Genomic DNA, 12,313 nt, shown 5'->3' with positions numbered 1-12,313 from the left:
CTCCTGTGCTGCGATGCCAAAGTGGCTTGCCGTCTTTATCGACGTCGGGTTCGTCTTTGTAACCGGTTTCGATCATTAAGTCAATGAATGGTTCTGGATTTAACTTGAAGCTCATACCCTCTTCAAGAAGCCAATCGATTTCTTTGGGCCAAAAAATGTCCCGGAAATTTGGTCGTTGACCTTCCCAATGTTCGATTAGGTGGTAAAATTCATAGAGAAAATCTTCTCTCTGGTAGGGATTCTCCCAGTTGACCTGTGCACGCAATTTTTTCAATTCGTTCAAACTTTTCGCGTCGGCGGCCATTGTTTCACACACACAAGAAAAAAAACTATCACGATATGAAATAGAATTTCAACTTTTCTCGCTAAAATCGACTTGCTGCGTGCGTTCGATGCGATCACTCTCTGTTCGGTGTTCGCGCTGTGGCGTCGTAACTCGTACTGACTCAATTCAGCAGTTCACGCGCGCCAACTACCCATGCTTATAATATACGCTTTGATCGAGCAACAACATGAACGAACCTGCACGCCACCGACTGAAGCGAGCGCAACTGCACGATATATATAATTAAAAGACGTTACAAAGTGATACGAGCGTCGAGCAGTATAGTTGCCATCAAAAATATCGTTGCAAATGAAAGAGATTCTGCTATGTTCCTACTCTTCATTCCTATGCGCGTAAACTAGTTTCACTTCTTACCTAGCTTCACGCGTTAGATTTATACTAATATTTGCTTTAAAATTACGTCGAAAGGTAATAATAATCATCTTCTTATTTCTAGTCATCTGCAGCCGCAGCCGCCGTCGCTGCTGTTCTGCCGCGTGTGTATGTGTACACAAGCTCGCAGCTGTCACCGCAGATTTTCTCAAGAAATTCCGACCGATCTTCAGCGAAGATATAGAGTCGCGGTGCGGCGGCTCACTCAGCGCCTCTTTGGCTCTCTTTCTCTGCAAGCGCATTATATCCGTAAAAAAGTATGCACTATGCAGTGTGTTTATATATGTGTGTGCCTGAATTACATATAATATACGTGTATACTCGTTCTCTCTCTCTCTTCTCTCTCCCAGCGCACTGTCAATTATACGCCAAGTACATATCATACAGTGTATGTAGAAAGAGAAAGAGAAAAGCAGCGGCATCGAGGCTAAAATCTTAATCGCACGATGGTCATCGCGAAGTACAGCATAATATATCGACGCGGTATAATATGGCGAATGACGCTGGCAAGCTTCGCGAAAGAGGTCCGTTACGCGATCGACCTTGACTGTATAGTAGTGCGTGGCGAGCGACGCGCAGCCACGATGCAAAGGGACTAGAAGAAGCAACGGAATGAAAATATGATAAAAGTTTTATAAGATCATTCGATTGTTTTATTCGATCGCGTGGCGAAACTGCCGAGAGCCAAGATTGTCGGCATTTCATTGCGACGTCGAGAGATCGCCACTTACGTAAGCAAGCAATAATACCGTGTGTGTGCGTGTGCTCAATCGAATCGAACCAACTGCTTTGGCATTTTATTTTCTAATAAGGACATAATCGCTGCGAACTTACATAGTCGATATCGAGCCGCTAATGTTTACCGGCCGATTGCATCATTATATCGAAACGACCCTATGATAACGATGTATATTATGATTGTGTGCGTCTACTTTTTACCGAAGCTAATGTCACGTCGTTTTAATACTCGAGTCGTCAATAAATTACCTCATGTTGCGATTAAAAAGAAAATAGAGATCTTTTACTTCAAATGATTAAGTTTTATGTAATATCATAGAAAACAAAGCACAACTAATTTTTTTACTTATACATTTATTTCCATTATTTCAATACTAAGAAAAATCTTCAACATTGTAAAGCACTAAAATAAATTAAAAAGATTATCGACATCGTCAACTATCGACTGCTCGCCGCCAAGCAAATGCGCCACAAATCCTTGATCATCAGCTGCTCGATGACCATGTCGCAGCAGAGAATCGGCAGTCGCTGGCCGGTCAGCTCCAAGAGAGCATCCAGCGCCCATCGCTGGAAAAATCCTCTCGACAGTTTTTCGCAGAGGTGCGTGGCGCAAGCGTCGTAGAACCCTTTCGGCAGGGACCAAACAAGCTCTTCTTCCGCGAACGCCACGTAGTCCATGTAAGCGAGTCGTTTGGCCGCCTCTGCGGGTCGCAGCGGGATCAGGTCGTGGAGCGACAAGTCCGGCGTCAACATTTTCTTTTTGGCTTCTTTCGCGAACTTGTCGTCGTCGCGCCAATCGTCCTTGTCGAGATTCGACGACGTCTCGAACAGTCCGTATTTGGCGAAAAATGCCATGATCGTCGCGGCGTCGTCTCGGTCCAGCTGGTATCCTCGTCTCTCGAGACTCTCGACGCAGGCCAGCAGGCCCGATGCTTGTTGCACTTTGAAATTGATCGAACATTCGCCCTCCTTTTGCGATTCCTCGGGAAAGTGACACATGGCGGGAAAGGTGAATTTCGATAGATCGGCGCCGCGATCCAGGAGCACGTCGACGGTCACCGGCATGAGACTCGTCACGGCCAATTGAAGCGGCGTCCTGCTCATCTTGTCTCGCGCGTCGACCCTCACCGTCCGCCCGACGTCGTCGCAGCTCTCGAAGAACAGCTTCAATTCCTCGTGCGAGTAGTGGTCCGACCTGCACAGTCTGTGCAGAGGAGTCACATCGTTAAAGTTGGCCAAGTTCGGATCTGCGCCGCTTTTCAATAACAAGCGATAAATCGATTTCTCTTCGTCGAAAAAGCCACCAGCCACAGCCAAGTGTAGCGGCGAATCACCCGTCACGTACTCGAGGCAATTGGGATCCACGCGGCCTAGTTCGAGGAATTTCTGAACAACGTCGTAAAGACCGTACTCGCAGGCCACGTGAAAGTGCGTCAATCCAAACTCGTCGGTGTAGTTCACGTCGAATCTGTCGTATATTTCAAACAGCTCGATGATCATGCGACATGTCCAAAAGTCGCGCCGACTCGCCCGATGCAGCGCCGTGGTGCGACGCGTCAGTGGCTTGCCGCTGTCCTCGTCGAGGTCGGGCTCGTCCTTGTAGCCGCTGCGAGCCACGAATTTGACAAATTTACTGACCCCGAGTGGCTCGGCTATATTTTGCACGTTCGTCATCAGAAGCCAATCGATTTCTTCCTTGCGAAAAACGTCGAGGAGATTGGGAAACGAACCCGTCCACCAATCTATGGTCAAGGAACAGAGTTGTCGTAGAAGATCGTGTCGCTGCTCTTCGACGTCCCAATCGATGCGTTCGCGCATTCTCTTCAATTTGGCTGAATTCACGTAGCCGTCGTCGCTGTCGCCGTCGGATTCGCGATCGGACAACCCTTCGTGCTCTTCGTTCCCGTACATATTTTCGCGTTCAGTGGCTAGGAATTGAAAAACTTGCTGTAAAACTAGTCGATTCGATTCTTCTCGGTCGTTCATGCTGCACAGCGTCGAGCGTCGTAACGTGTACTGACATGCACGCGGCACGAACGAGCTGAGCGACGATTTACGAAGCGAGTGAGACAGACGAGTGTCGCGCCTCGCCTCGTGTTGCGTGTACGACAGTAGTGGGGAGGAATGAGCAGCGGCCAATATCACGTGTCAACTGTCAGTTCGCGCGAAGCGCACAAAATGCTCTATATTTACAACGATTACAAAATAATTTTCATCCAAGCTATCGACGTTTTTAATAAGAAAGATCAAAACTATTTTTTATTAAATTTCATTTATTTGAATTATATAGAAAATGTGCATCATTAAATAACATTAAAACATTGAAAAATACTGAAAATAAGTTCATGACAATTACGAGCTTTGACCCGTAGCCGCCAAGTAAATGCGCCACAAATCCTCGTTCATCAATGTTTCGAAGATTTTTTTACAGCATAAAATCAGCAACTGTCACCCAGGTTCGGTATAGTTGATAATGTCTTGTGAAGCGAAGTATAATCCTGAACGAGTTCATGCAATTCTCCTAATAATCGTTGCTCCCTAGCGATAGTTTCTTTCAGCTCACTCGACAAATGATCAAGTCGGTCAGTTTTTGCTTTTGAGCACTCATCGCTTAATTTGTCCTTCTCTCTGAATGCAAGATCTCGTTCAGAAGTCACCCGTTCCAACTCTTGGTGAAGCTACAGAAAGTAAATTAATTTAATTTAGGTGTTGTACATATTTGTAAAACCTGTATAAAGTTAAGCAATCGCTTAAGTTGCGGGTGATCAAGTCGGGGTTGTCTACAGACACGAGTGTCTCTACGGCAGGAGAGGGTCCGTGAGCACGGGGTCGACGGAGCTACTTTGGTGTGTCACGGCACTCACTGGATATCGCTTATCGCAAAACACACACTTCGCAGTTCACAGCAATACGGAAGGTCGTTGCGACTGTTCGCGCGCGTACATGGACTAGAAGTCTATATCTCTCCCGTCGATTATCGGCTCTCGCTCGGTCGCGTGCTCGTTGCTGTCGTCTGCTCGTCGTGCCTCTCGCACGGCGAGCTTCGCGCTTTGATTTTCTGTTAGGTTCGCGCTCGCGGCTTAACGCCGAGTGTTTTGATTCGTCACCGCTAGGTGGCGACGACGCCGATCATCGCTCGCACGCTAAGAAAAGGCGAGCTAGCCGCTTAAAGGAGCCTAGCGTCAACGTTATTTTTGATTTCGAGCACAGCAAAATTAGAAAAAAGGTTTTATTGTTTTTGGCCTTCTATTACAAAAAACACCGAGTTTTCTCTCGCGTTACAATATATTATTGTAGAAATAAACAACACTGGTAATCATTTATGTTAATGAAAACTTTTTAATTTATAAAACATTACAAAGAGATACTTATGCTCGCTTGCTTTATAAAAAAAATTTCAAATTTTGATTGTTTTAGTCTTCAAAAATGACGACTATCCCTGCCTCTCGGCAACGCTCTTCGAAAGTTCGGTTGTGGTAATTTCCAAAGTGGTGCGTATAATGGCACAGGTAGTCCATCCTGTATAGGTATTCCATGTTAACCCTCGATAACATTGCACACTTTTTTCGGCCTGCCCCAAGTTGCAATTGTAGATGGTTGTATTTTTTGCGAAGACCTTGCCACATATATTTTACAGTTAAAGCTGTAACAAAGAAAAGATAAAAAATGTTAGTTAATACAAATATAACGGCCAGAATAAAAATATGAGAGCGAGAGAGATTATAATTGGCGCATTTATGTGCGTTGATCTTGGTGCACGACAAAAAAGTTTGTCATGAGTTGCTGAGCAATTGTTTTTGGGCTCGCGTCGTATACTTGTTCTTATTTTTATGCACCTCAAAGTGGCAGCAAAAAAAGAAAGGAAAAAAGGGGGTTAGAGTAGATAAAGCAAGAGAGAGACAGAAAGAGAGAGAGAGAGAGAGATCGGCAGAAAAGGTAAGATAAAAAAGTATAAAATTACTTAAGGCTTAATACGTGCAAGCTTTGTGCATCGGTGTTGTATGCATCAAATTTGCGATTGGTGTTTTTGTAATCCGGGTGACGCTGGTCATATAAAATAACCGGCATTCGCACCTCCCTGCACAATTCTCGCTGTAAAGTCCTCATCCTTCGAAAAATTTTAAAACAAATAGTGGTGTCAGAGTGCGATGTGGTCTTCACGGCGGTCAAGCGTAAAAATAACGAATTCGTTTTTGCAACGAGCAGCCAAGTTCCCCTCCTTCGCGTCATTTGCACGACTTATCGTTTGCAGTTTAAAAATTTAGCAAATTCGCACTGCAGTTGCCCCCACCGCTAACTTGCGAATAAGCTGGGAAACCGTAAATCTTCTGCGCTAATGACCGATTATCATCGTCACAAGGCAGTCTAGATTGATCGCGCTTCGTGTCGGTTTCGTGAACAATAAAACGGTTTTTTTTTTTTTAACAATGCCGTTTCAGCCGAACGAGCCAAATCTCGCTGTATTGCGATATTTGATTACCGCAAATGTGGCTCGCAATGTGATAGCTGCCTATTTCCGTTGTTCGGAGAGAACCATCCGACGATGGACAACGAAATTGGAGTGGAGTTTTGGAGTGGAGATGGACCCAAGCCCTTGGTCGTGGTCTGTCTCACCCGTTATTTGAGGTACGAACGAGCCCTCATCACCAGTGAGAAAAAGTATCGCAGCTTCTCTCTACCATCAGCAATCGGTGTTGTTCGTGGACAGCTGCGGTAGAGGAGTTCGAAATAACCCCCGTCTCCCTTTTTCTTCAGTGTGTTAAGGTAGAAGACGTCCGCTCTACCGCTGGTTTGTCGTTCGACGGTTCCATCAACGAAGGCAAGAAATATCTCGATGGTCTTGTAACATCGATCGATTTCTTCCCTCGTTGGGATCGTCGTACCGCGTTCGAAGTTCGTTGACAGCAAATCAACCGCTTCCTTGGTTTTGGCGCGACAATATTTTGTCCACTCTGTCACCGACGAAGGCCCCCTTGAAGTATAACGTATGGAACAGTTGTAAAATGCACGTCGAGTAAGTAATACGGTGATTTTGAGTTTCACTCGACCAGACCCGGGAAAATTCGGAGACCGCCAACTCATCGACTTTGAAAAAAGTTTCCACAATTTCGATTCGAGTAACGGGTTCCTTCGCGATCGAATCTACATAACCCAATAGCTGATTGGGCAGCGTCACGATTTCATTTCTTCCATCCTTAAAAACGGCGCTATTTAAGCCATTTACCACAATGATGGAGATCAATTTCTGCTTGTAAACATCTTTACTGATCTTGTGCTGCTGCAGCTCGTACGTGATGATGTTGTCGATCTGGGGGAAGCGTGCTGTCCTTTTATTTGTAAAAAAGTGCCCTATCTTATTAAAATGGAACGCCTTCGGACGTTGGAAGTTATCGTGGCCAAGCACCTAGGACAAAAAGCAAGTAATTAAAAAAACGTATGTCATAGGTTGGTATATGAAATGGGGGTTAATTCCAAATAATCCCCGGGTAATATACCCAAGTGAAGGAATAAAAAATCGCAGACCTCTTCCACTTTGTCGTAGTCAAACAAAAACATTTCCTTCTGATCATTTCTTACGAAGCAGCCCGTGTGAATTTGATAGAAGAGAATGTCTTTCTGCCACGAGCTCATGGACTGACGGATCGCCTCATATGCCTTGTCGATATCAGCCTTGAGGTTGTGTCGGCATTTGTAAAAAAATGTCCGTATGACATACGGCTCAGTGTTGAGCCAACGTGCTTGGTTCTCTTCCAGCAGTTCAATAAAAACGAGCATATCTTCGCTGAAGATTCTCATGGGATTTTTATCCTTTTGGAAAATCAGGCCCGTCGTTGTGTCACCCGGCAAGGAGTCGAAAGCTTTCAGCACGACCTGCGATTTGGAACATTAATAAATTGGACTTTATCAGGATCCTTCAAGTAACCCCAAAGTAACCAAATGAAACGGAATCAACTTACCTTCTCCATGAAAACGCGCATTATGTTCGTTCCCGAGAGTAATAGGCAGTTGTCGACAGCAAAGAGCACAAAAATTTGCTCTGCGCCATAATTGGCCCAATGGCCCTCCATGAAAACCATCTTCTGGTATTTCTTGGTGCTAGATACTCTGTTAAGGTAATTCTGAACAAGCTTTGTAGCTTTGACGTTCTCGCAAGGTTCGTACCTCCACCTGGTTTCTCTACCTAGCAAGGACCATTCGGCGGATGTCGCAAATGCTCATAAGCTGTTGCTCAGGATAAGGTAGGAATCTATGTCTATGTCCGCCTGTAAGGTCTCTTCCACGACGTGCTCAAAATTAAAAGAATCTTCGGCGAACATGCCATTTTTTTTTCTGTAAATAACAAAAAATTGAAAAATCAAGAAAAAATCAATTCAATAAAAAAATCTAAAATCAAACAAGTAAAAAGTAAGGAAACAAAAAAAACAAAAAACATGAATCAAAAAAACGAGAAAATCAAGAAAAATCAAGAAAAAGAAAAGTCAGAAAATCAATCGTATAAAATAGACATTCTCTCAGATTTGATCTAATCAACTTTATGTGGGCGACTACCATAAGAAGCTCATTTATCGATTCAAATGCCATATTTTTAACTCTTGAAGTTTTAATATTTACTTTGAAAGTCCGAGATCTAAAAATTAAGTAATTACAATTAAATAAATCATTTGAATACCGGTAAAAAGATTATTATATTTAATTTTTGTTTCGTTACATCAATCTAAAATTAATTGCCTCTCTAGCTGCCATATAGTCAACTTAGCCCTCATGCGTATCAGTCAATTTTGTTTTGAGTCAGTCGACAATCGCTATTGACAGAGTACACATCGAATAAACTAAGGTAATTGGTGTACTTCATCGATTCATAATGATCCACTAGACGAATCCGTCAGTTCGTTAACTTTTTTTCGTCCCTCAGACAATGCTTATTCATTTCAAGCCGGAATTCATTTCTATCATCCTGTCGTCATGGACCTTTTACAAAATCCTCTACCCTCTCATCCTTCCCTATATCCCTATACCTACTACTACCTCCCTTGTCCAGTACAGCTATCCTGGCCGGAACCTGATATTCGACCGGTACTCCTATCACGAAGACACACGGGTGTTTGTCGTCTGCGACGAGGAGCCAATCCACCTGCAAGGGAATGGATCACAGAAATTCATCAAGTGCGAGATATACCACGACGATCAGGGGGGCCGCAAACACGAGTGTCCCATCACCCTAACGATGAGTCGTCGAGGCGCCGGTGTCATCAGGCCCGGTACGATGCAGGTCCGGCCCTTTGGTGAAGACAAGGCCATCCTCAGCTGGGTAGATCCGACCGTGTCGGTGACGTCGCCGAACAAGTGGCGACTTTTCGTCGTGCACTTGAGCGACTGTTCGCTGTACGAAGCACGAGCCAAACAGCTGAGGCATCTGCGGCCGGTGAATTTCGTCGTCTACGAGAATTGGTTCGTCGCCATAGTCGGCAGCGAGAAGCGTGGCACAAAGTGCTACCACGAGCCTTTGCAGATCTTCAACGTGCCCAGGTGCTGGGTCGGCTTCAACGATCGCCTCGACGTCAGCGCCGGGCCCTTCTTCTGGTTCAAACAGGACCTCGGGGACGACCGGATGATCGTGGCTCCGCTCCGGGACAACGATCCCGCGAGCGGCCATCTGCTCATCCAGGCCGTCGAACTGCTCGGTACCGTGCTCACTCGAGTCTGGATCGTCCCGCAGAGCGGCAAGGCAGTGCTGCTGCGCACGTACGAGTTACGGCCGAACACGACCGTCGCGATCGAGCGGCAGTTCGGACGGCACAACGAGCGCATCGTCGCCTACTCGACGAGCCACGGCCGCATCGGCGTCTGCGCCAAGATCACCTTCGCACCGGGCGAGGATCGGCTTCGATGCACCCAGTGGGATCATCGCGGTCGGCTGCTGGGGACCGACTTGATAATACCGGTGAAATACCGGCACCCGCGCGAGATGGCCCTGCTGAATCTGCCCGGCCAAGAGGGCATGCTGCTTCTCGAGGCCGAGTGCGGGGACGCCTCGTGCAGAGGCAGCGGCGGCGGCGGAGGAGGAGGAGGAAAAAGTCAATACTTCGTGTCGAAGATCTACGCCCGCCACATGGAGAACCGGTCCCACGTGTACGACAAGTACGAGTGCGACGGCAGGTACAATCGGGTCGACGCGCAGCTGTTTCAAAGGGGCCCGCCAGGACACTACTGCATCAGCCAGGTCTGCTACGAGGACTTGTTGGCGGTGGACGATTTCGGGAACCGATCGTACGAGGATAGGTCGAGGAAGTTGAAGTTCCATACGCAGTGCTTCTTCGATTTGCTTAGCAAAGATTCGTATTTTCTTTATTTCAAACGATTTTTCAGTAAATGGTTTATTGAATGATTTCGTTTAAATACATGCAACACACACTCACTGTGTTTGATTGAGATATTGTTCATGTCCCGTTTGATATATAATTTTATATACTCTGACGACAAGTTTTAAATTAATTGTATGTACAAGGTGTACAAACACATTTTTAACCTGACTTCGATTGGGATAAATAAATAACTTTCGACTATTCGAAAAAACGCAATATGATACGACAACTATTGTTCTTTTTTCTAGAACAAAATGGGGGTTTGCTGCATCAACCGAGGCTGCTGGCTGTTGACTGATTTTTGCTATGTCATGATCCTAGGGTAAAATTTTTTCTCAGTGCATAAGACGATCGCATCTACAATTAGTTATTATAATTAGGTCAAATCGATTTTTTTTATGTCAACTTGATGCTATCTGTCGAGAGTTAGTTTGTAAATACTCAATTACAGAAGTTAAAAAATTTCTTGAAGAAACTTTTGTCAAGTTATAGTTTTAGATTGGTTCAATTATTGTAAGGAGAATATGTATACAAAGATAAATCGGCAACTTGATTGTAAACAATATGATTATAAACTATTTTGACATATTCCCTCAACACGTGTAAATAGTATAATTAGTTTTAACATCAAGCCATAATACCAGAAGATCGAATTAACTCAATCAATTTCCGTGATATTAAATAGACTAAATTATCATTTAATTCAGGCACCAAAATGGATAAAAGTGAGAAGAATTCCGAAGAAGTTGGTTCAGGACATGATTTCATTAAACGTGACATTATTGTTTTAGGCGACAAAAAATACGTTTGTGATATTTGCCAGGAGGCATTTACATTGGAGTCAAGCATGATGACACACCGAGACAAAATTCACAATGAACGAAATAATTTTGCATGTGACAAGTGCGAAGAGAAATTTGAGTTCCGAAGTCATTTGAGTAGGCACCAAATATCGGTACACAGAGGCCGTAAAGATTTTGCATGCGACAAGTGCAACAAGAAATTTGTGAAAAAATCTAGTTTATTTAAACATCAAAAATTGGTACACAAAGATCGGAAAGATTTCTCATGCAACAAGTGCGAGAAAAAATTTGAAAATAAATCAAATTTAATCAAGCACAGAAAAATATTCCACGAAGTTTTAAAAGATTACTTATGTGAAAAGTGTGCGAAAAGATTTGGAAATAAACAAAGTTTGCTTTTGCATATAAAAACAGTCCATGAAGGTCCCAGAGATTTTTCATGCGAAAATTTTGAGCAAAAATTTGAACATAAATCAGATTTGTTAGAGGAACAAGGGACAATATACAAAGGTCGCAAAGATTATGCATGGAATAAGTGTGAAAAGAAATTTAATAATCCGAGAAATTTGCTAAGTCACCAAAAAACAGTCCATCAAGGAAGTAAACACTATGCATGCGACAAGTGCGAAAAAAAATACACACGAAAGCGGTGTTTGCTCGACCATCAAAGAACAGTCCACGAGGGTAGCAAAGGCTATCCATGCGACAGATGCGAGAAGAAATTTGGAAGTAAATCCAATGTATGGAAGCACCAGCAAACAGTCCACGAGGGTCGCAAAGATTATTTATGCAACAAATGTGAGAAAAAATATTCAAGCACATCAGATTTGTTTAGGCACCAAAGGACAGTACACGAAGGTCGCAAAGGTTACGCATGCGACAAGTGTGAAAAGAAATTTGCTCAAAAATCGCATTTGCTCTGCCATCAAAAGACAGTACACGACGGTCGCCAAGATTACGCATGTGACCAATGCGACAAGAAATTTGGGATTCACGGCAATTTAATAAAACATCAAAAAATTGTCCACGCAGGTAGCAAAGATTACGCATGTGACCAATGCGACAAGAAATTTGGGGTTCGCAGCAATTTGATAAAACATCAAAAAACTGTCCACGCGGGTATCAAAGATTTCGCATGTGAATATTGCGAGAAAAAATTCGGAACAAAAATAAGTTTGATTAGGCACCAAAAAACAGTACATGAAGGTTTCAAAGATTTCGAATGCGACAAATGTGATAAGAAATTTGGACAAAAATCACATTTGCTCAAACACCAATCGACAGTCCACGAAGGTCGTAGAAATTATTTACGCGACAATTGCGAGCAAAAATTTAGATGATCTTAGGGTAACATTTATGTCAAGATATATAAACTCAATGTTTTCTGTGTGAAAACGATGTCTTTCGAGAGTTTGGAAGTACTTAGTTTTAGAAGGTTGAGATTTTCTTGTAGGAATTTTCACCAAGTAAGAATTTTAAATTGGTTCAAATATTGTAAGGAAAACATGTATACACCGATAAATTAGTAACTAGATTGTAAACAATATGATAATGAACTATTTTGACGTATTGCCTCGACACACTGATCATATTTATAATAAAATTAGTATGAAAATCAAGCCGTAACATTGTAAGATAAATTTACCTCATTCAATTTCCTGATCAGATAAGTCCGTCGATTATTTGAGGCA

The 12,313-nt window shown here is 43.5% G+C and overlaps 1 protein-coding gene across 2 annotated transcripts; it reads left to right on the top strand.

The window, feature by feature from the left end:
- The first annotated feature begins 8,256 nt into the window (after positions 1–8,256).
- Positions 8,257–10,757, top strand: LOC106655444. Of its 2 annotated transcripts, XR_002763365.1 has the most exons (3): positions 8,257–8,291; positions 8,370–10,544; positions 10,611–10,757. XR_002763365.1 is itself a non-coding variant. In XM_023457474.1 (2 exons), the coding sequence occupies exon 2, from the start codon at positions 8,373–8,375 to the stop codon at positions 9,840–9,842; it is 1,470 nt and encodes a 489-aa protein (XP_023313242.1). In that variant the 5' UTR covers positions 8,257–8,291; positions 8,370–8,372; the 3' UTR covers positions 9,843–10,757. The 2 variants fall into 2 exon arrangements, 1 of the variants encoding a protein (XP_023313242.1); XM_023457474.1 differs by having other exon boundaries at positions 8,370–10,757.
- The last annotated feature ends 1,556 nt before the right edge of the window (positions 10,758–12,313 follow it).

The sequence above is a fragment of the Trichogramma pretiosum genome, unplaced genomic scaffold, assembly GCF_000599845.2.
Source record: "Trichogramma pretiosum strain Unisexual culture from Peru unplaced genomic scaffold, Tpre_2.0 scaffold107, whole genome shotgun sequence".
Taxonomy (NCBI): Eukaryota; Metazoa; Arthropoda; class Insecta; order Hymenoptera; family Trichogrammatidae; genus Trichogramma; species Trichogramma pretiosum.
Note: the sequence above shows the minus strand (reverse complement) of the source record. Positions and strands in the feature narration are given on the sequence as shown.

Excerpts from the sequence above, each read along its gene's own strand:
- LOC106655444 (XM_023457474.1), top strand. The coding sequence starts at position 8,373 with ATGCTTATTCATTTCAAGCCGGAATTCATTTCTATCATCCTGTCGTCA.